This window comes from Dipteris shenzhenensis, chromosome 19, assembly GCF_047967505.1.
Source record: "Dipteris shenzhenensis isolate YYH24624 ecotype China chromosome 19, Dip_SZ_1.0, whole genome shotgun sequence".
In the NCBI taxonomy this organism is placed as follows: domain Eukaryota; kingdom Viridiplantae; phylum Streptophyta; class Polypodiopsida; order Gleicheniales; family Dipteridaceae; genus Dipteris; species Dipteris shenzhenensis.
The window spans coordinates 44,546,017-44,569,529 of NC_141614.1; the positions used below are offsets into that span (position 1 = coordinate 44,546,017).

General features: G+C 40.3%; 1 protein-coding gene across 1 annotated transcript; it reads right to left on the minus strand.

The window, feature by feature from the left end:
- Positions 1–21,124: 21,124 nt before the first annotated feature.
- LOC147890520 (aureusidin synthase-like) lies at positions 21,125–21,954 on the minus strand. Its single transcript, XM_087390310.1, has 2 exons — positions 21,630–21,954; positions 21,125–21,408 (listed from the first exon to the last, which is right to left on the minus strand). The coding sequence occupies exons 1-2, from the start codon at positions 21,952–21,954 to the stop codon at positions 21,125–21,127; spliced, it is 609 nt and encodes a 202-aa protein (XP_087246436.1).
- Positions 21,955–23,513: the final 1,559 nt, after the last annotated feature.

Below are 23,513 nucleotides of genomic sequence, written 5' to 3' on the forward strand. Positions count from 1 at the left end.
CTTGAGGCAAAATTCTACATTTTTTGTAAGTCAAATACCTTAAGATAAACTTGAATACAAACTTTTCTTGAGATATAATTCTATATTTTTTGTAAGTCAAGTAATTTAGATAAACTTGAGTGCAAAAATTTTCTAGCTTTATCTAACATTAATCATGCAAAATTCTTGATTCTTATATTGGTGAATAAACAGGGCAATACTAGATGGAGGGTCAAATTTGGAAGCCAAGTGGCCTATTTTAGGGCCCTCCCTTGGCTATAATCTTTACACTATAAACAAGACAATTCCACATCCTCCATGTTATCCAGCTGAGGTCATTCAAGGATCCATCAATGAGGAGGAGAAGTCTGTGTAACAACCTTTAGTCTAGCTATCTCTACCTGATTTTTTGCCACGTCTAAGTCTAAGGTTTTGATTAAACTCTTGATGACAAGTCTTGGTTGTAACTTGTATCTATTTTTAGATATCAATATGCTTGTACTTTGGATTCAACTCTACCTTTTCATTTGGTACTTTTGATGAAATTTGGCTATAGCTTGTGAGCCTCGATTCTGTGCTAGAGTCTAAATATCAAATTGAGCATCTAAATAGAATTTATCTACCAAATTGTGCAATCAATGCAAGTTTGATATGGATCTCATCGAAGCTTGAAACATCCCAAACCTCTAACTAAACCTTCATGTGAAATTCCATATTGAGCAGCAAAATATGGATTATAAAACTCTAAAGGACTACTAAAGGAAGAATAGACTATATCCAAAAAACTATGCATCCAATGTACAGGTGGTCTATGGCTTCCCTTAAATATCCACGCATTCCAATTCTTTCTGCCAAAATAGCTCATTATTTTATTTACATATGGTCTCAAAATTGTGAGGGGAAGCATGGGTCCTTCAAAAGTTTGAATTGAAATATAGTAGAAATGGAATAAAGGGTGCTTTCCAAACTGAAAAATTGTCAGATGCATTAATAATTAAGATCTAAATTCAATAAAGAAGCTATAATATTTCATCATTCTACAAATTTTTCTTTTATATCATATGCATCTAGCATATGGTTTGGAAGTTAGGATATTCAAAAATTTAGAAAAAAGTGATGTAAATGCATAAATATGAAAGCATGTAACTTAAAGAAAAGTAAAACGACATAAATTGAGAAAAAGATACGGATGGAGTGATAATAAGCTTAATAACTTTGTGCACTTAACATGATTAAGTTGCATGCCTTTATGATGAGATGTTAAACACTATCTTTTCCTAATATAGAGAGTGGCATATAGGCAACATGATGCTAGTGCATGCATCATATTGAATATAAACACTTGCACTACATCAACATAATGCTACTACATGCATCATATTTAATATAAAAACTCCCATTAGATTAACACAAGGTTAAAGTTTAAGCCATCTTCTTATAAGTTTGTGCCATTTTATTCATAGTTCAATTCAAGTTACTTCATGCAAATCTCTAGTAGGTAGTGACAGTTTGGGAGCATGCAAGGGAAACAAAATTGGATAAGGTGGAGTAAATACATGAGAATTTGAGAATTGAAAAGATCAAAAATTGAAAATACGTTCTATTAGGTACTAGTATGGATGTAAAGCATGCATCTAGGCGACATACAATTTAAATGGTTTTATTCAATTATACAATAGATTAACACAAGGTTAAAGTTTAAGCCATCTTCTTATAAGTTTGTGCCATTTTATTCATAGTTCAATTCAAGTTACTTCATGCAAATCTCTAGTAGGTAGTGACAGTTTGGGAGCATGCAAGGGAAACAAAATTGGATAAGGTGGAGTAAATACATGAGAATTTGAGAATTGAAAAGATCAAAAGTTGAAAATACGTTCTATTAGGTACTAGTATGGATGTAAAGCATGCATCTCGGCGACATAAAATTTAAATGGTTTTATTCAATTATACAATACAATTTCTCAAAAGTAGCATCTGTTTTAACTTACACTGAAATGTACAAGAGGAGGGCAAAAAATATAGGCTTCTTAAATTTTGAATTTATTGAAGGGATATAATTATTGATCCAAAAATTCATAGTAGGGGTATATAAATAGATAAAATGTGGTTACAGAGGGGTTTTTTAAATACCTTTCGAACGCACGTTGTATAGCTGGCTTATGTAAGGAGGACCCAAAGGAAAAAGAAAAATTTAAACAAATTGGGTAGGACAGGAGGTAAAGGAATAAAGATGGCAAGGTAGAGTAGCTCTCAAGGGAAAAAACTCACAGTTTACAAAGCCAACATAGAGGAAACATATTTCATTGTCCCAAAAGGCCGCATATATTTGAGCTTCTCAATATCGTTGCTGTTGCAAACACCTACGCAAACATCTACAGTGGCCTATCACGTATGGAGAGTAAGATGAAAGCAAATTGAAGGAGAGAAGAAAATCACGCACGGTTTTGCATGCCAAATATTCATCGTTGTGCAAGAAGGCCATGGAAATGTGGCTAGGAGGAAATGGAAAGTGCCAAATCTCCATAGTTGCGAGGGAAGAGAGAGGCTACTAGATGTTTTCATTTTTGCAACGTAAAAATAGTGACCAAGTACCTCCAATCTCAAGTCTTGGACTTCTGAAGCAAGCCTGCTGCCTCACGAGTCACCGCCAGTCTCCACTGCTCCACTCACCAGAGTGCACTGGGCACTGTTCCACCATTCAACTTCAGTCTTTCAACCTGCGCGCAGCGTCCGTCACCCGCTTCTCTGCAAGCAGCAAGAAATGATTGAATCATTGTAATATATGATTCAAGCCTCAAGGCTCAAGCTTGCCAATCAACGACTGCAGTGCAAGAAAGACTCGCCACCAACAAATAGCCAAACGACTATTCAAGCATGAATTATAAATGTCCTAGAGCAGTAGCAGCTCAACTCAAGCAGTTTTTAAGGCCCAAACTACACGACAGTCAACCCGACACTCAACATCACACAAGACAAGCCTGCAATAGAGCCCCAAGAGGAAATGACTCTAGAAACAAATAACAAGACTACATCTAGTAGACTGCAGTCGACCCTAAAACAAGTGAAGAAATGCAGCAATGATGTTCTCGATAGCCATCCGACCCAGGTAACCGACACAGATCTCATAGGCAACGGCTTAGTTGAAACAATTGAACAAACATAGCCTCCAACAACTCTGCCAAAAACAAAGAAATCCAAACAAATACAATGGCTCACTCGTGCAGTCGAGAGGATGGTAGGCATAAGCCAGCCACAAACACACGATGGACTACAACCATAGGAGTAGGGACACAGGAGCGGCCCTCACGTAACTCAAATAGGTAGACATTAGGCTGGATGGTAGAGATTCGAAGGTGTTTTCACCTTCATGCGGCGTTGTCCTGGACAGTCTCGACTCTCGACTTCCTCCATCTGCCAGTAGCTACAGCCGCAAGTGCCAAGGAGCACTTCAAAGTTCAAGCCTCCATGGACCACAAGTCTCGAGATCTTGATTCCCGAGACTTCACGTTGATGGGTGGAAAGGGAAGAGCAAGGAACTGAGGGAGGAGTTGGAGAGGACGATGGAGGCAAAGGAGCTAGGGAGGGAGTTAGAATTTGCAAGCTCACGGCAATCTAACTATGGACAACAACAATTGGAGATCGACTGTACCTCACCAATTGCGCCAAAAAAACTCTATCTCCATTTTGTCTGCATTGCAAGCACACTCCATGCTCTCTCAACTCGACCTGAATCAACGTTGGAAGATCGCTGCCCGCTTTGAGGACGACGTATTCCATGCTGCTGCAAACTAGGATGACTATTTGCAAAACATCAACTTCAAGATCCTCAGCTTGCAGCAGCCCCAGCAGCAGCAGATGGCTCCTGTACGACCATGCCGGCAGTTGGGTATGCGGCAACAACAGACGTTGCAACGGACCCAGCCACCCTCATCACAATAGTAGCATCAGCAATAGCAGCAGTGGCTTCTACAGTCAAGTGGTGTATTGTAGCAAGCTAGTTCAATAGAAGCAAGAAAGCAACCTCCGGGCTGAGCAATAGTCAAGTGGTGTAATGCAGCCACCCTCATCACAGCAACAGTGGCTTCTACAGTCAAGTGGTCTAATGCAGCAAGCCAGTTAAAGGATGAGGTGGAGAGATGTCTGAGAAGGCTTTAGCCACTAGCAACAAGCTTCCGTGAAGGATCGAGAACTCACAAAAGTTAAGCCACGAGCACAAGTAACATGCAAGGAGAGTCGAGAGTAGAGAACTCAGAGCTAAAAGGAAAGGCATGCAAGGAGAGTTGAAAGGAGAGAGGACCTCAGGAGAGAGTTGAGAGTAGAGAACTCACAAAAGTGAGAAGGAGGAGGAAGAAAAGTGAGAAGAGGGAGGAAGAGGGCCTCAGAAGTCAGGGCTGAGGAGGATCCAAGGCGAGGAGGAAGTCCTAAGAGATAATGTTATGAGAAATTAGGATAATAATACGATTTATTAGAAGGTCCATTGGACCCTTAGCCTGGGATAATAATTTGGATAATAATACGATTTATTAGAAGGCCCATTGGACCCTTAGCCCTTCTTTTGATAATCTCATGATTTAGTCACTTTTCTTGCCATGAAGGGTTAAATTGAAGATCCCTCTTCTTTTGATAGCTAAATTTTTTTACACTCCTTCTCTGAAGGGCAAAATGGGCTCATAAGGGTCTCAAAGGCTTCAAATTTGAGGCCTGGTTCACACACATGAAAGACCAAACATCAACACTCCCTCATCACTCAATGGTGTACATCATACAAAGAAAGTTTCAATGTTCTCACAAGGCAAGGCTTTTAGGATACGTCTACTGTGTTCTCCAAGAAATAGTTTACAATCCCAATTCCATAATGTTTTGATGTTGAATCCTTGGGTTCTTTCCAATGTAATGGAAATTTGATCATAAAAGAATATCATCATGGGATCATCCTCAGACTACTCTAAGATCTAGCATGAAATCTATATGCTCCAAGATTTGTCACAAACCATCTCATCCATGTAGCCTCACGTCCAATTTCAAAAATCTTGAATACTACACTATCACCTTCAACAACCTCCATCTGAAACTTTGTAGCATTAAATGCCATTGATTTGAGTATCTAGATCCTTTAGGATTTGATCAAGCAATTTGAACATCAAATCTCTTAGCTCTTGGTAGTATAACCCTTTCTCAAAGTGTGAATTTCGTTCAATAACATTATTCCATCCATTCTTTCAAGGATGATTAGTCATATGCTTGACAATAGTGCACTTTAGATGGAGTAAAACTAGCATGCTCATCAATATTTTGAACCTCATCATTCACCACAAAATCTTGTCTCCTATATCAAGAGCATTGCTCAATGTATTATGGTGAACTTCATATGCTACATCTTTGCTTGAACTTTGAAGGATCACCAACATCACAATCGCTTGAAGGATCACAACAAAATCACAAATTTCAAGAGCATCGCTCAACACATCATGGTGAACTTGATATGTTGCATCTTTGATTGAAGGATCATAAACATGACAATCACTTGATGGAACTAGTGTGATATGTTCCCAACATGAAAGGGGTGCTTTGTTAGAACACATCTTTCGCATACCTTGAAAGCATACATTATAGTAGCATGATCTAAGCTCGATCTAAGTGGTGCTAAGTGTTGAAGAGTACCCATTAACAAAATGAAGGGAAAGAGTGTTAGGAATGGAATCATAGCTCCATAAGACATCTCTATTCACATTTTGTTCTTTTACTTCCTAGAAAAAGCATTCAAAATCTCTGCCTTTTAGGAGATATAAAGTGTCAGCCTCCATTTTATGCTAGCTTGTAGGAATGTCACAACATCACTAGCATGTTATAGCTTTGCACCACCTTGCTTTATATTTTTATGAGTCAACATTCTATTTACAATGGCCCTTGCACTATTGTTCTCTCCCTTGCCATGTCTAGGTCTAAGAAAGTTCCAAATCATGCACAAGCTAGTGAGACTAATAGACATGGACATGAATAGTGAACTACAAAGGTCTACATGCTTTGAATTGGGAGGCTATGCCATAAAACCAAACTCAATGTTCCTTTACAAGTAATTACAATCATTCATGGTGTAACATAAAGCAATGTTATATGAACAAATTTTTGTGCTTCTTATCATTTGAAATGTAGAAGGTTATAAATATAGGGAAATGTTATGTAGAAGATTATATATAGGGTAAGGTGGTACTCTTTTCCCACTTTAAAGTGGTCAAGTTTTGTTGTGTCCAAAAGGTACACAAGTGGGAGAACCTTTGGAGATTCAAACTGTACATGCTCAGGATCAATGTAGTAGAAGCTTGCAATAACATCATGTAGTAAAATTGTCCTTGAGCCCATTCAAATGTTCTTTCAAACACACTTTATCCGCTTTGCAGAGCTTGACATTAGGTTACTAAATTGCCACTATCTCAAAGCATAACTTAAAAGATACAATTGGAGTCCTCTCTCTCTCTCTCTCTCTCTCTCTCTCTCTCTCTCTCTATGTGTGTGTGTGTGTGTGTGTGCACGTGTGTGTGCACGTGTCTCGCTAAATCCAACTACTTATCATGACTACGAGGGCTAGTGAGCACATTAAAAATTTGAGCTACCCATCAACAAATTGTGACTGCTCTTACACATCATCCTAGATGAGACAATATTGAAAAAATCAATTTTAATTTGGATCTGTGAATAAACACACCCTACCTGTTAATTTAAAAATGGTGTATAAAATTACCCCTGCTATAAATGTATTTATGTAAGTCTTGAGAATTAAAATACCCCTCATTTTGAACTCTCATAGTATACTTACATTTCCCAGATGGACCCCCTGAGAAAATAGTATAGTGTAATTTTAGATTAAAATGGCACTAAAAGTCAATTTTATCATAATTTTGGCAACATTTTTTCATTTTGAGGCCCAATAAAGGTGAAAGTTTTGCTAAATATTCCTTGGGGTTGCTAGAATTTTGCCCATTTGGTGAAATATTGTGAAAAAAAAAACATTGCCTCCTACCCTCTACCTCTGTCTAAACCCTCAACGCTCTCAGCTCCCCATAACTTGTCCCACTTCCTTCTTAACCCTTGACACTCTCATATCCCTCTACACTCTCTAGACCCTTGACTCTCTTATGTCCCCCTACCCTCTAAACCATTGAATCTCTCACGTTCCCCTACTGTCTCACACTTACCCTTTTGGCCGGGGTTGTTTTGCTTTTTTAGACAAATGTGATTGTCTACGATGGAAAGTATTGCATTCAATTTCCATGATACTTATTCACTTACCACTCCCCACAGTTTGGCTAACAACATGCGTGAGTTTGTATCCTCCTTCCCCATCTGGCTCTTTGACATAGGGACTAATTGTTGTTGCATCTGCTTGCCACCTTCTTCCTAATGCAAAGGTTGCTGAGCTCGGCTTGTCCATTGCATTAGGAATAGCATTGACCTACCATGCCTCATGCCATTCATCACAGGGAGTAGAGATGAACTGCATGGTTGGGAGAAATGGAAGATTTACATCTTGAGGAGGTGGTCCTTCAATAGCGAGGTCATGTACCTAGCTGGTCTGGTCGCTTCACTCTTCGCATTGATGATGACTGGAAAGTATGGGAGTGATTTGGGAGTTTAATGTAATCATTCATTTTTCTCCACAAATGTAAAGAGGCATGCCATGCGACAAATGGCAGTGGCTATGGAAACAAAAGCACACCAAAAGCTTCAGGGTCGAGTAAGTAGCCATGACGGTACAAATGGCACTAATCTCCCTACATCAACTAGATTATCTACTAATGCTCTGATCAAAGTGTCATTGATCCATGGATTCTCCAATGCAAAATCCTTGTCTGACAAGCTGACTAAACCATTGGTGATGTTGGATCATGGAATGACAACAAGGGTGGCCAGATGTGGAGTGTATAAAGGCACAATCAAGAGGTAGTAGCGAGGGAGATCATGGTGGCAAAGGATGGGTGGATTTTATTATTCATGGGGGAGGAAGGGATAGGAGAGGCACAAGCTAGAGGGAATGACGAGTGGCAAGGCCGAGCAAGAGAAGGGGTGTGCGCATATGGGTAGTTGATCAAGAAATTCCTTAATGGGTTTCAATCTTATGACTCACATTGGTTTGATTAAATCAAAGCGACTTCGTGCTTTTAATGGTCCTAACTATTTAGTGTCCTTAATATATTATAGATAGTCATAATTTTGGAAGTTTTGGATCATCTCATGGACTTATAATGGCCTTGTGGTTGGCACATCGGCCCAATTGCAACCCTAAAGGGGTCAATAAAAAGGGCGGTAAGACTGGCATGCTCGAGAGCCAAATGAGGACATTGTCTAGTCCCCCTTGGGAAAGCCAATTCCACCCCCTCTTTAAAAGCCCTTTGGGGTTGAAATTGGACCCATGTGCCAAGACCCATGTGCTTACCACAGAGACCATGTGCTTGCCACGTGCTTGCAACACTTTCAAGTATTCTTGTGTCATCCTTGTACTCCTGTAAAATCTCATTCACCACTCGGGAAAAAGTTGCTCTAGGCATAAGCAATTTGACACTCTTTTGATACTTTTTTATTTGTAAGAGTGCCCTCCTTCCTCATCCCTCATTTCATTTGTAAGAGTGCCCTCCTCCCTCATTTCATGTGATAGTGTCCAGCATTGCCACCAATGCCACCACCACCACCACCACAGTGATCACCTCTTGGCCTCTTCTCTTGTTCTTTCTTTGGCTTTCTAGGGGCTGTTGGCTTGGACTTGCTTATGGGGGATGTTGTCTTGGACCTTCTTGTGGGCGCTTCATCAAGAGCCACTTTCTTCCCATCATAGGCCTACCTGCTTGCTAATAAAAAATCTTAAGGGCCTAATTCAAGAGGCCCTTCTAAGTCCAAAATTTTAAAATTGATCGTTCTTATGGCAAATCATGGCTTCATCAACACAGGTATATCCTCAACATGCTTGACCTCTATCAAGTATAGGATTGCTCTTGCCAATTGGAACTTTGCACAAGTCTTATGTGAAACTCACATCACAAATGAGTCCTACTACTGTGCAAGACAATGAACATATGACTTCAACTCCATATGAAAGTTGAATTGGGTCTCTAATGTATGATATGGTATGTACTAGGCTAGATATCCCTATTGATGTTAATAAAGTGGCTAGATTCGTGAATAGTCTTGGATATGAGCAACGTCTCATAATGAAAGTGTTCTAATCTTGACTATATGCACTAAGCAAAAGTCCATTGCCCTTTCATCCACATAGATAAAATATATCAGAGTATGCCATGCCGCTAAGGAGCATGTTTGGCTACATACACTTGTTGAGAGTTCACGCTCAACATCATGTGATCATGTGTGCATAGCACCATCACGTGATCATATGTGCATAGCACTAACCTTATAGAGTGCTATAAAGGAAAGGGTTAGATCCCCTAACCCTAACCCTAAAAGGGTTTGTATATATTCTATTTTTTTAACTAATTCTAGTGTACAGTTAGTCATTTGTGGTGTGCTCTCTAGCTGTGCCCTCTCTCCTCATCTCCACTCTTCTCCTCTCCCCTCTTCATATTTTGTCATGGTATCAGAGCTCCCTTGTCTTCCGTTGAGACATTGAGTTTCTTGAGAGTGTGAGAGAGATTGTGAGATTGAGAGTTCTCTTGAGTGATTGTGAGATCTTTCCCTTCACTTCCGTTGAGAGAAATTTCCGTCATTGAGAGGAAATTTCCGTCCATTCTTCTTTCTTTGAGTTCATTCTTGAGAGATTTTAGTTCCTTCCTTTGAGTGTTTCTTGAGTTGAGAGAGAGAGAGAGATTCTTCATTGATTGTGAGAGTTTCACTCTTGAGAATTGTTATCTCTTTGTCCTTGTGGGAGAGAATTGACATTCTAGTTTGAGGGAAAACTTGTCTCCAAAGAGCTACGACACAGCAAAGAAAGTGTTGCGCTACAAGGCTTCTACGCCAACGGGATGGCGACGTCCTTCTTCAGCAAAGCCATAGCCTCCTTCGAAGCAGCGCAGCCCAATGGCAGACGATAGAATCCATTAACTTTGGAATTGTTGGGAGGCGGCACGAACAGAGGCCTTCCAAGCAAGTCATCGAATTGGGCCATCAAGTAGCCTTGATCCGCGCCATCGGGATTCTCCTTGGATTGTAATCCATCAAGCAAGCTCTTGAAAGTTGCTTGAGACGGCTCGAGAACAAACAAGCCTGTGTGGAAGATGCAAGGATTGATGAATACTGCGCAGAATCGGCCGCCATAGCCTCCAACAGCTCCGACAGAAGCCGCCTCACTCCAACGAATAGCTCTAATCCTCTTCACCGGCTCCTACGCTACCTGCGCTCCAGAACACCTCACAAAGCGGCTCCCCACAGATCTCTAGTGTTGTGCAAGGCTTCTACGCCCACAGGCTGCACCTCCTGCGCACAGCCTCTCCGTCTCAGCGCACAGCCTCTCCGTCTCTCCTGCGCACAGCCTCTCCGCCTCTGCACCACCTCCTTCTGTAGCTCCGCCTCTCGAATGGCGGCGTTCTTCGTTGCCTGTATCTTGGCCTAGCCTCTCTCTAACGAAAAACGACGACGGAATCTTCGAGATTCCGTCGGCATCTCCAAGATTCCGGCGGCCCACGAGGCGACACGTGGAGGATAAAGCACACACTCACCTTGCGACACGTGGCAGATAGGGTTGGTTAGCCTAACCCTAGTCAGTTAACCAGATAAGTTTTGCCCCTAACCGTGGTTAAACAATTGTGGTTAAGTCAAGTGAATCACGGTTAAATCAGTTGGTTAGATCGTGCCACGTGGCAACCTTATCCACAGTGCCACGTCACTTTGCCACGTCAGCTGACACATCACCGACTGCCACGTCAGCACCGACTGCCACGTCACCTGCCACGTCATCAGTGACACGTCATTAGCCATGTCACCTACCACGTCATCAGTGACACGTCATCAGCCACATCACCTGCCACGTCATCAGTGACACGTCATTAGCCACGTCACCTGCCACGTCATCAGTGACACGTCATCAGCCACGTCACCTGCCACGTCATCAGTGACACGTCATCAGGCCACGTCATCTGCCACGTCACTTGTGCCATGTCATCTGTGCCACGTCATCTGTGCCACGTCATCATTGCCACGTCATCAGTGACACCTCAGCACTGCCACCTCAGCACAGAGCTTCACTGGCACACCTCTTGCTAAGCACAGTGCCACATCATCACTGCATGTGACTCACAGTGACACATCATCATTGAGCACCATTTGCACTCCTTTTGCCCCTCCACCTAGATCAAGTCATATCTCTTGATCCAGGAAGAATTTGAGGGTGCTCCAAAAAGGAAAGTCGCTCGATTTTTCGTGCTCTACGCGCTCGTTACATCACGCGCACATTTCGGCGCAAGTTACACTCACATTTGAGCCTCGCCGACAAAACCACTTCCTTCACGCACATTTTCCTCTACATCGACGCATCTGACCCAGCACTTAAAAAGAACAAAGGAAAAGGAATTATTTGCTACTCTTTCATCGATCGATGGTTGGTTTAGATCTAGATCAGAGTAGACTAGATCGCCATAGAGGGGACGCTTTGAATTCCCCAAGTTGCCAATCTAAGCCATGCCCGAAATTCCCGACTAGTACCTACTCGGAGTCAGTTCATACGCTCACATCCGATTTCACATCATTACATTACCTGAAACCTTACGTTCATCAGTTCAGTGAGCAGACTTCAGAGTTCAGAGGCATTGCAGATTGATTCAGTGGGCAGATAGCACTTGATTTCACACACACATGCCACCATTGTAAAGCCTATTTGGCTATCTCACGGCATCGTGCACATCATTTTTCAGCCTTGTAAAGCCTCTTGGCTATTCCCGGCATCATTGCCACAAGCCTTGTAACACAGGTCAGATCGACAGTACAGAGATTTCACTTGGCATCTTCAGTGTATTTGCAGTTGATTCATACAGAGTTTTCCAGGACACTTTTTGAGTACATTGTTTGCACCATGTCGACTAGCAACCTCAATCTGGAGGCATCTGCTAAGTTAGACAACTCCAATTATGGTACATGGAAATACCGAATGGAGACCATTCTTGTGCTTCAGGACAAATGGGAGTATGTTGATGGATCCATACCTAGACCATTGGCAGATCCAGCCACCAGTAGCTCTACTCCATCTGTTGTCACAGCACCAGCAACGGGATCTACATCGGGATCTACATCTACACAAACAGTTTTCGCACCAGTAGCAGATCCTGCCATTGCCCGAGCTCAAGCAGAATGGGATAAGAAAGACAAGTATGCCTATCACCTGATCAAGCAGAATGTGCAAGATGTCATGCTAGGACAGCTCAACACAGTCAAGACATCAAAAGAAGCATGGGATATGTTCGCAGCTCTCTAGAGTCCAAGAACACATCCAGGATTCTCACCTTGAGAAACCAGATCAACCAGAGTTTCCGCAATAGCAATGAAACCGGTCATGCTTATGTACTCCGCATCAAAGACTACAACAATCAACTTGCAGCAGCAGGAGAGACTATGAATCCCGCAGAAATGGTTCAAGTAATCCTGAATGGACTAGGAGAAGGATATGAGAATCTGGTCCAGAGTATTGCCATCCAACGGCAAATTCCAACACTTGAAGAACTTCAGTCAGTTCTACTTGGTGAAGAACTCAGGACTCAGGCCATTCAAGCACGTAAAGGTCATTCTAATGATCAGGCATTCACCGCTTCAGACAGAAGCAGAGGCAAAGGCAAAAACAGAGGTAGATCATATCAGAAAAGTGGTCAAAATCAAAGTCAGAATCAGCATCAGCATCAGCAGCATCCTCAGCAACATCAAAATCAGCAAAGAGGAAATCATTCCAACAGAGGAAGATTCCAAGGACGAGGAAATGCATCCACCAATGTGTCAAACATTCAATGCAACTATTGTCACAAGTTTGGACACTATGAAAGAGATTGCCGCAAGAAGCAGTATGACCAAGGCGGTCAATTCTCGAGGAAGAGGAAATCATCGTGGTGGACATTCTAGTCACAGTCATTTTGCAAATGAACATGGAAATATGTTTCTTGCAAGTGAGGAATTACATCAGACTGATACAATGCACCTAGACACTGATTTCAATCCCAAAGAAGATTTCAGTTATCAAGTCGACCAAGTGGAACAGGATCCTTGGTACATCGACAGCGGTGCATCATCTCATATGACAAATCATCAGGAATGGTTCACAGAAATGAAGCCATTAGAAGGTCAAAAGAATGTCATCTATACAGCAGACAATACACCGAATCCGGTTCAAGGGACAGGTGTTATCCCTATGAACAATTTCACTGGTACAAAAGGATTAGTCAAAGATGTGCTCTATGTTCCGAAGCTCAGCAAGAACCTTTTGTCAGTAGGTCAAATGACGGAACACAACTACAAAGTCATCTCCGATGGTGATGAATGCACTATCAGAGACAAATCCAAAAGAGGTCAGCTAGTAGCAAAAGGTGTCAAGGAAGGACGCTTATACAGGATGCTAGCTACAGTACCAGATAAGCATGCCATGTCCGCTCAAATGCAACAGATGCCACTATCTGCAAAATGGCACAAGAGATATGGTCATGTCAACTTCAAGTACTTGTTAGATCTAAGGAATCAAAATATGGCAATTGGGATTCCGAAGCTACAGTTTCTTGGAAAGGTTTGTGAAGCATGCTGCTTCGGCAAACAAAAGCGAACCAACTTTGTCAGAAGTACCTCTCGTGCACGAGGTATTCTTGATTTAATTCATACAAATGTATGGGGTTATGCCCAGACCCGCAGCATCAATGGTTCACTTTATTACTTGACCTTCATCGACGACTACAGTAGATATTGTTGGGTCTACTTTCTGAAAGAGAAATCTGAAGTGTTTGCCAGATTTCAAGAATTCAAAGCCATGGTAGAAAACCAAACAGGCAGAAAGATAAAGGTCATGAGATCAGACAGAGGAGGTGAATACATGTCTTCAGCCTTCATGAACTTTTGCAAAACTCACGGCATTCGAAGACAATTCACATGTGCAGATACTCCTCAGCAAAATGCAATAGCTGAAAGGAAGAATGGGACTTTAGCAGACAGTGCTAGAGCAATGCTTAGTGAAAAGCATCTTCCGAATCAGTATTGGGCAGAAGCAATAGCTACAGCTAACTACTTGCTTAATCCGCTTCCTACCGAACCGATACAAGGAATGACTCCTTATGAAGCATTCACTGGACACAAGCCACGCATTGGGCATCTCCGCATATTTGGTTGCATAGCATATGCCCACATACATGATGATCATCGCAGGAAATTGGATGCGAAGTCACGCAAATGCATCATGGTTGGCTACAGTGACGAGAGTAAAGCATACAAATTGTATGATCCCATCAACCGCAAAGTCATTATCTCCAGAGATGTAATCTTCGATGAGGAATCAGAATGGAAAACCTCACCTACACAGGAAATAGAAGCATCGACTTCACAGTCATCTATAGAACAGGTTGATGAAGAAGAGCAAGAATTGCCAGCAACACCCCAATCAACGTCACAGCAGCTCAGACGGTCTACTAGGGAAAGCAGACCACCAGCCAGATTGACATATGCTCAGAAAGGCAAAGCAATTCAGGTGGAAACCACCAACTATGCTCTTATGACTACCATCATGGCTACAGAAGAGCCAGTGTACTTCGAAGACGCAGTAGATAAGCCAGAATGGCAAACTGCTATGAATGAAGAAATGGATGCTTTGTATAAAAATAACACTTGGGAATTATGCGACCTTCCACCCGGAAAGAAGGCCATAGCCAACAAATGGGTATACAAAGTGAAGTACAATCCAGATGGCAGTATTCAAAGATACAAAGCCAGATTAGTTGCAAAAGGATTTGCACAACAATATGGCCAAGATTATGATGAGACTTATGCTCCAGTAGCAAAGATGGATTCCATACGGTTCTTGATATCACTAGCGACACTCAGCAAATGGAATGTGTATCAGCTCGATGTCAAGAATGCATTTCTCAATGGTTATCTAGACGAGGAAGTCTACATGCAACAACCAGCCGGTTATGTTGAACCAGGAAAAGAGAACAAGGTTTGCCATCTCAAGAAAAGTCTCTACGGCTTAAAACAAGCACCCAGAAGTTGGTACAGTAGAATTGACAAGTATTTTGCTGATCTGGGATACATGAAGTCAAATGCAGATCATACTCTCTACTACAAAGTTCAAGGGGAAGATATTACTATTGCACTTTTGTACGTAGATGATCTGATTGTGACAGGAAGCAAGGATAGCTTCATCAGAAAGCTAAAACAAGACTTATCTGCAGAGTTCGACATGAAAGATCTTGGACTTATGCACTATTGTCTTGGAATTGAGTTCTGGAGAGATTCAGATAGCACATTCATGAGTCAGCTCAAGTATGTTGACAGTCTCCTGAAGAAGTTTCATATGGCAGATTGCAAGATTGCAGCCACTCCCATGGAACAGAATTTGAAACTTACTAAAGATTCAGAAAAGCCTACAGTCAATGACAGATACTACAGGCAACTCATTGGATCTCTTATATATCTGACAATCACACGGCCAGATATTTGTTATGCAATAAGCTCACTAGCACAGTTTATGGCAAATCCAAAACAGTCTCACTGGAATGCAGCCAAAAGAGTCTTGAGATACATCAGAGGTACAAGACAATTTGGGATAGAATACAGAGGAAGTCATCCACGGTTGCATGGATACTGTGACAGTGACTATGCTGGAGATCATGAGACCAGGAGATCGACACAGGGATATGCATTTTTTCTTGGTCAAGGTGCTATATCATGGTTGTCAAACAAACAGCCAACTGTTTCTTTGTCTTCGACTGAAGCAGAATATAGAGCACTCACTACAGGTGCATGTGAGGCTATATGGCTCAGAAGACTATTGTCAGAAACAGATTACTTTGATGAGTCAAAGCCAACAACAATATACTGTGATAATCAATCGGCTCAAGCATTGGCCAAAAATCCAGTATATCACTCCAGAACAAAGCACATTGATGTCAGAGAGCACTTCATCAGAGAAAGAGTGTTACTTGGTGACATCACACTGCAGCATTGTGATAGCAAAGAAAATGTTGCAGACATCTTTACCAAACCACTCGGTAAAGAGCTATTCGAGAAACACCGACTAGCTCTTGGTTTGATGCAGAGGAAGGACATTCCCATTAAAGGGGTGTGATGGAATGTAATGCTCAGTCCTTCTTCGATTCCCCAGAATCATCATCTTGAGGGAAGGCCTTCTTCATGATGTTGATCTTGAGGGAAGGTGTTGAGAGTTCACGCTCAACATCATGTGATCATGTGTGCATAGCACCATCACGTGATCATATGTGCATAGCACTAACCTTATAGAGTGCTATAAAGGAAAGGGTTAGATCCCCTAACCCTAACCCTAAAAGGGTTTGTATATATTCTATTTTTTCAACTAATTCTAGTGTACAGTTAGTCATTTGTGGTGTGCTCTCTAGCTGTGCCCTCTCTCCTCATCTCCACTCTTCTCCTCTCCCCTCTTCATATTTTGTCAACACTGACCAAGAATCTCAAGATCAACTTTAAATGTTCTTCTCTCTACAATGGCAACAAAAACTATATCTTTTTTACAAAGAAATTAAGCAAAGCAAGCATGTAGATTTATACTGTTGTTATATTCAGGATTTGGTCCAATGCACTTCTTCAATATTACCCCACTACCAACTTGCTTGCCAACGTTTTCAAAAACTATTTTTTGAAAGAATTATTCAAATTTCTTTGCATTAGTATTAGATTAAACCCCACTTTCACATCACTAAATTGAGGGAGAGATTGTGAGTGATTCAATATAGTGATTGTATCTCAATTGTATCCAAAGCTATTATGAATTATAGGTAGCTATAGTTTGTCAAGTGAATGGGAAAGTGCATTGGAAAATTGTTGTTCTTGATTTCTAATGAGCTTTTTCTCTATATGCATGAGCGAGTTGCTTCATAGAGCACTCAGTCTTCTAGTTTTCATCATGTGTGGTGGCTTATTGATCTTACTACCATTGCTATTTTGTTTCCTTAAAACATTAGCTCATTGGATCCAATCCTTTAGTAATTGCATATAAATTAGATCATGTCAGTAAAAGAATTACTCATTTATCCTTTTGATATAAAAATTACTCACTTCAAGGATAGATCAGTACACAAAGGTCAGGCTTTCAATAGAGTGCAATAGATGCCTATAGTAAAAATAAAGGACAAGTCTTGTTTACAAAAATTTAAATTTAATATTATTATTCATTTACGTGTTGTAATGTGAGTAACAACCTCTCTAAAGAATTATGATCACATATTCCTATATCTTAAACTATTGCAAAGCCTCCCCTTGAGTAGATAACCAAGTCTTCCCTTCAGCCTGCATCCCTGGGGCACCAACTCCCTTTAGTAACAAAAACCTATCAAAATATTGGGTATGAGATAAATTTAAAAATATTCCATGAGTAGAAATTAGTCAAATTAACATGGTTGTGTTCTACACTAAAAGAGCTTCAAATATGTCTTTACACCTTGAAATTTAGGTAACACATGAAAAAGTTACATTAATTTGAAAGGAGATGGGTTTTCATATTTTAGTGTATTTTTTATTCCCCCCCCCCCCCCCTCATCCAAAAGACCCCCCCCCCCTTGGGCCTCACATATTATGAAAAATATGTACAAATCTTAAAATCTTGCATAATTTTTCAAGGTATATGCCTTATATTTTGTGGGAGGAGGGACATGAGATTTTCATATTTTCCCTTGCATATTTGAAAATTTTAAAGGAAATCCATGCATATTCTATATGGATCTTGTCCCCCCATACCCTAGATTTGGGATGAGGGTAGTAACATAATACATATTGAGTTGGTGCCCCAGGCCTGCATCTCAAGGGTGGGTATAAGTGCACTCTTCTTGGAAGGTTAAGTGGAAGAGAAATTGTGCAAGGTCGATTAAAATAAGATGCTAGAAAATATTAGCTTTCCTTTCTGCAAAATCAAGCTCCATTTATGACCAACAAACATCCCCATTTCCAACACAATTTTAAAAAGACCTTGCCAACCATACGAGGCTTGGCATCATCACCATAATTCACCCCACATCAATTGAAATCAAGTGATGCCATACATGCTAAGAGAGAGAGAGAGAGTTTGTGTGTATGCATACATGTGGACTCATGTGCATCACACATGTCTATGCAATGGTAGCTAGATTGGCTATTGATCAAGTTTGGGCAATGAAAAAGAAGCCTTTACTTTCTTGCTTGCTTGAGGAAGAAGATACTATTGGCAGTTAGACACACAATGCACCATTACACCCAATGGCTGAAATTGCAACTATATGGAAGCTTGTAGAACTAAAATTTGACTTTCCTTACTTGTAGACAAATTGTGTTCACCAACTCGCTGTTCTTTCATTTATAGGCCTTTTAAATGGTTTATTTCTTATGTTTAGCTCTTGTCTAATTTGCTCTATGGCTTGTGGGATCCATTAACAAAAGTTCTAATTGTTTAATGATTTAAAAGGAGTACATTTGAAATTGCAACCGTATGGATGATTGTAAGTGTACATTTTGATCTTCCTCATAATCCAAGCTCACAAATGCACTATTCTTTCATTTGTAGGCCTTTTAAATGGTATCATACTTCTCTCTAGATCTTTCATTAAATGCTTCAAGGCTTGTGGGATCCATCAATAAAGTGCTAATTTTTAATGATTTGAAAAGGGAGTAATATTCAATGACTACATCTATATAACATGGTAGATGAAAATGAACTATCTCTCTTCAACCTTGTGAGAAAACCTAACGTGGTACAATATGAGAAACTTTTGATTGCGCAAACGTGAATATATGAGATGCTCAAGTAATCTGAAGAAACATCAAGAATGCTTGCTCCCATTGATAAAATTAGAGGATGAAACCGTTAACATGTCTCTCATAGTGATTTCATTGCATACTCATGGAAACTAATTGAAAGAGACAATTTCAAATTTTAGATTGGAAACTTGAGCCACTGTGATAGGACATCGATAACTGCTCCCTTATAGACCTTAACAATATAGGTGAGTTGGTCACATAACTAGAGATAACCTTATTTGGCATGATGGAATTGGTTGAAAGCACAACCTTTGATGTAAATGCTACTAATCGATTCTTTTGACATAGAGAGGGCTTCTTATCTTATCCTTGGCCCTTTTACTTTTATACTTGCAATATGCCAATTTGTATATTAAGTTCATCATTAATATATGAATATTTTTATCTTAAATTTGGTGTACATGTTCTTGTATTTTTCATCTTTAAAGTGGCAAAACTTGCTGGTCAAAATGATTTTGGGTCCTACTGCAAGCTATTTCCTCGTGCAACACCAGAGCCAGTATAAGTGTTAATATATCTTTTAGCATTGAGAATGTGAGAGTCAGCATGGGTATCGATAACGAGAATTTCTCTTATGTAGATACCAATGTCTATACTCACATCCATATCGATACCCATACCGATGAATTTCTCACTGATGATTTTCTAGTTGCATTGCAAAAAAATTTTAAAAGCCCACAAAACATCTAGGAATAAGTAAAACAAATGCCCATGTAGTAATTGACATCCAAGGGTGACGTGAAACACCTAGAAGTGGAGGGGTGGGGGGTAAATGATGGTGTGAAGCTAGATGTCACTAGCCATCCAGACTAAAGATGTGGCCACCATCATAATTGATTTGCATCAAATGACTCACATTAATCAAATTAGATTCAAGGGCCCACCAAGGATGTTTTTATCGAAGCTATATTTATATAAAATCTTGGCAAAAGTTTATCGAGCTAATGCTTTTGGTTTCATAATATTAATAGAATATGTTACAAGTTTATGTATTTTCTTTTGAAATTTAAAGAAAATGTTGTAAATCCTGGAGAAATTATAAATTTTTTCTCATAAAAGTTTCAAATTATACCTTTATTTTTATTATGGCATACAAACTTTCGACTCCAATATAAAAGTTTCACTTTTTAACAAAACTAAGAGGAAAAAATCATCCATGGGGCCCACCTTCATTCAATAGTAGGAGTAACCACTTAGTAGAGCTATTAGGGTCATTGTTGTAGCCTTTCACAGAATTTAGATATAGATCTTCAATGAACAATGAAAACAAAACTCGATTGTCCCTACAAATTTTTCACATGCTCATCACCGAAGGAGGCCACATGATTTTATTGAGATCTTGCTTTGATACAATGATTGATTCAAAGAAGTAAAGAGACATTAAGACAAAGAGACAAGTTAGCAGATAGTTTAAAATTGTATTGTGTGAATAGGTGGGTACATATATAGGCCTTTTGCCTTAATTGCATGGCCTAGCACCATTATACTAACACACAATGAGACAGAATGTTACGTAACATAACACAATGAGACAGAATGTTACGTAACGTAATTTAATGTATGTGTTAGAGTTACAAGGACTTTTTTGGTACAACAATGAATGTTCAATTTGGAGACTTTTAAGAAAGAAGGCAATACTAATAGACACTTTGGTAATGGAGATATATTGTATTTACATCCATGAAATAAATAAAAGCACACTAAGATAAGAGTTCGTCATCGAAAGGACTTGTCTAGTAGGGGATATTTTTTTGCCAAGTAGAATACCAGCTACAAGCTCAACAACACTAGCCTAACATCCTCCTAGAAGGATCTGGCATCTAGAGCTACAAGCCATTTTGGTGGAATGACTTTAAATTTCATTCATGCAACAGATGATCGGGCTGGCACATATTCGTATTCGATTACGATACTCGAGATCTTAACCCTCGACACTGATACATACGTTGGCACAATGGTGACAACTAAACTATCTTCCCTGATTAGATTGAGCTCCCTCAGAATGACATCGATTCCAAGATGAAGTGAAGTATTCACTGAGGAACTGGCCATGCACATGGAGAAAAGGAACTAGCCATGCACGTGGAAAACGTACCGGCAAACTCGGTGCTATTGACTAACGTACTTATGTTAGCGGTGGGAAGATTTAGGAAGACATTAAATTGTGCTTGTACGTTGCTTTGCACCTCTATCCCCCCGATTACTAGCATTTCTCATAAGTAGACCATCCTTGCTTGTCCCTTGCTACACGCACAGAGCCCTCGCCCATCTTGCATATTACTATGTCCTCCAAAAGCTTAGCAGGTGTACTGCTTTGTGGTTTTGCAGTATAGCTCAGCCACGGAATCTCAACTTCCTCATACATGATCCCTAGCTTGGAATCGTTGAGTGAATCCCTCACTGTCACTTTAACCAGCTCTGCATTCTTGTTGTAGAACATGAACTCAGAGTCCAGGTAGTCTGGATCGTCGATATCTATGTTGCTTCCTGCAAGGGTTTTCCACAGTGTCCATAGGCTATCTAGATTAGCATGATGGACACAAAACACGGGGTCTCTACCAGATGTCGAAAACAAGCCCATGTCGAATTGATTGTGATTGGAAACGCCCACCCAAGCATGTACGTTGTTGTGAGGCATCGTCTCAACTATACCATAGCCAGGCATCTGAAGATCTCGAGATCTATAGGACTGACCAAAGAAGCTGTACTGTGAGTAGTTGCAGCGGTGACCATTACCCAATATAGTGCAGCCTGGTTGACAATGAGTTGATCCTCCCTGGTGAGGTTCTTGTCATTGCCGTGAGAAATTTCGTGGATGTTTACTACTGTAGGAGGCAGGTGAGATGCTTCTCTATTGTAGTCCCCTAGTTCAGGGTATTTGACATAGATTCGAGGCATTATGCTTCCATCTGGATGGTCATACTTCCAGAAAGGCACAATAGATGTGTCATCTCCAAGCAATTTAGCAAGAATGCATTCATGGAAGTAGAGATACCAGTAGTCAGGTACAAGAGCATTGAAGACCTTGCTCATAGCCACATGGAAGAAACTAATTGGCAACGGCACACCAATGCTCAAATTTGCATGTTCCAAAATGGAGGTGCCTCAGTGGTGCTCCAAATTTACATCGGGAGATGTGCCAGCCTCCAAAATGAGCCTCCAGTGGTGCATTAATCTTCCTGTGTGCACTGAGCCTTAGGGGTGTTGGTAATGGACAAAGAAACACCCCAATGACAATGAAATGGATGTAAAATTGAGGCACCGAAACACCCCAAATGACAATGAAATGGATGTCAAATTGAGGGACCACTCATGGACATCGTCGTATGTACCTTCTCTTTCTCCATCTTCTTTCACCATCTGCTTTTTAGTGGTTGTCTTCATCCCCTGTCTATCTCCATATCCCTTCTTGCAACAAGATTACAATGAGCATAGACATGCATTCTCCATTATTTCACTGACCTTATCATGAGAGTAGACATGCATTGCATGAGGACCGACATTTCGTTCCACTTTGACATGTCCACATTTTGCATTCAAAACATAGGCAATCTTTCCATGAGTCAAAATAAAGTAACCAACCAAAACCACCATTGTAGATTGTTTGGATAATATTTCCACCTTAGGAGAAACATTTCGAATCTTTAAAAGTTTTTGCACAAACAGGGGCCCTTTCTTAAGGAATTAGAGAAGTGCATTACTCATGAGTAAAGGCATTTAAAAAATGAGCCAAAATTTCCCTACCTCTCCAAACACAAATTAGCAACAAGTATGAAGAAATGGCATGATTTTCAGAAGCAAGTAAGTTCAAAATAATCATGTATCTGAATGGGAAACGTAATTGTGCTATTATTGGAAGTAAAGATCATAGACTACATTTCAAAATCAAACAAACCATAGAAAAGTAGCACATGTTTAGAATTGACTAGTCTTAGTTAGTTTCTAGAGTATCACTATCATTGATCTGAATGGGAAACGTAATTGTGCTATTATTGGAAGTAAAGATCATAGACTACATTTCAAATACAAACAAACCATATAAAAGTAGCATATGTTAGGATTTGACTAGTCTTAGTTAGTTTCTAGAGTATCACTATCATTGGTTATATTGGTACTCATTTCTAGATTAAGTGGAAGAAGCATCTTCTTTGTCACTATTAGCAATAACATTAGCTTCTTCTAAATGAAGGCCATCACTCTCCAAATTTTATGTCTGACTCCTGGTGCATCTTTATTTTGCTCCTCCACAATCCTCACTCTCTTGCAGGCATGGAACTTTTTCCTTGAGAATATTTATAGTCGGCATTCTGAGACATCTTGCCTTTGTAAGAGTGAAGTCATAGACAAGTATGTATGACAATGAAATGGACGTAAAATTAAGGCACCAAAACACCCCAATGACAATGAAATGGATGTCAAATTGAGGCACTGCTCATGGTCCATCTAAACAAGCACTTGTGTGCTTTGTAATTCCACATCAACTGTGGAAGTGAGTAGTTTTCAATGAATGGTCATATGCCAAAGGATGAAATTTCCCTAGTTGGTCAAGGGAGTTCCCATGCACAAAGTGAAGTCCGGAGTGTTTAATATTT

Bases quoted from the DNA above. Each gene is read 5' to 3' on its own strand.
- LOC147890520 (XM_087390310.1), bottom strand. From the start codon at position 21,954: ATGAGCAAGGTCTTCAATGCTCTTGTACCTGACTACTGGTATCTCTAC. The intron at 21,409-21,629 runs GTACAGCTTCTT...AAACCCTTGCAG, and splicing joins CACCGCTGCAACTACTCACA to GAAGCAACATAGATATCGAC.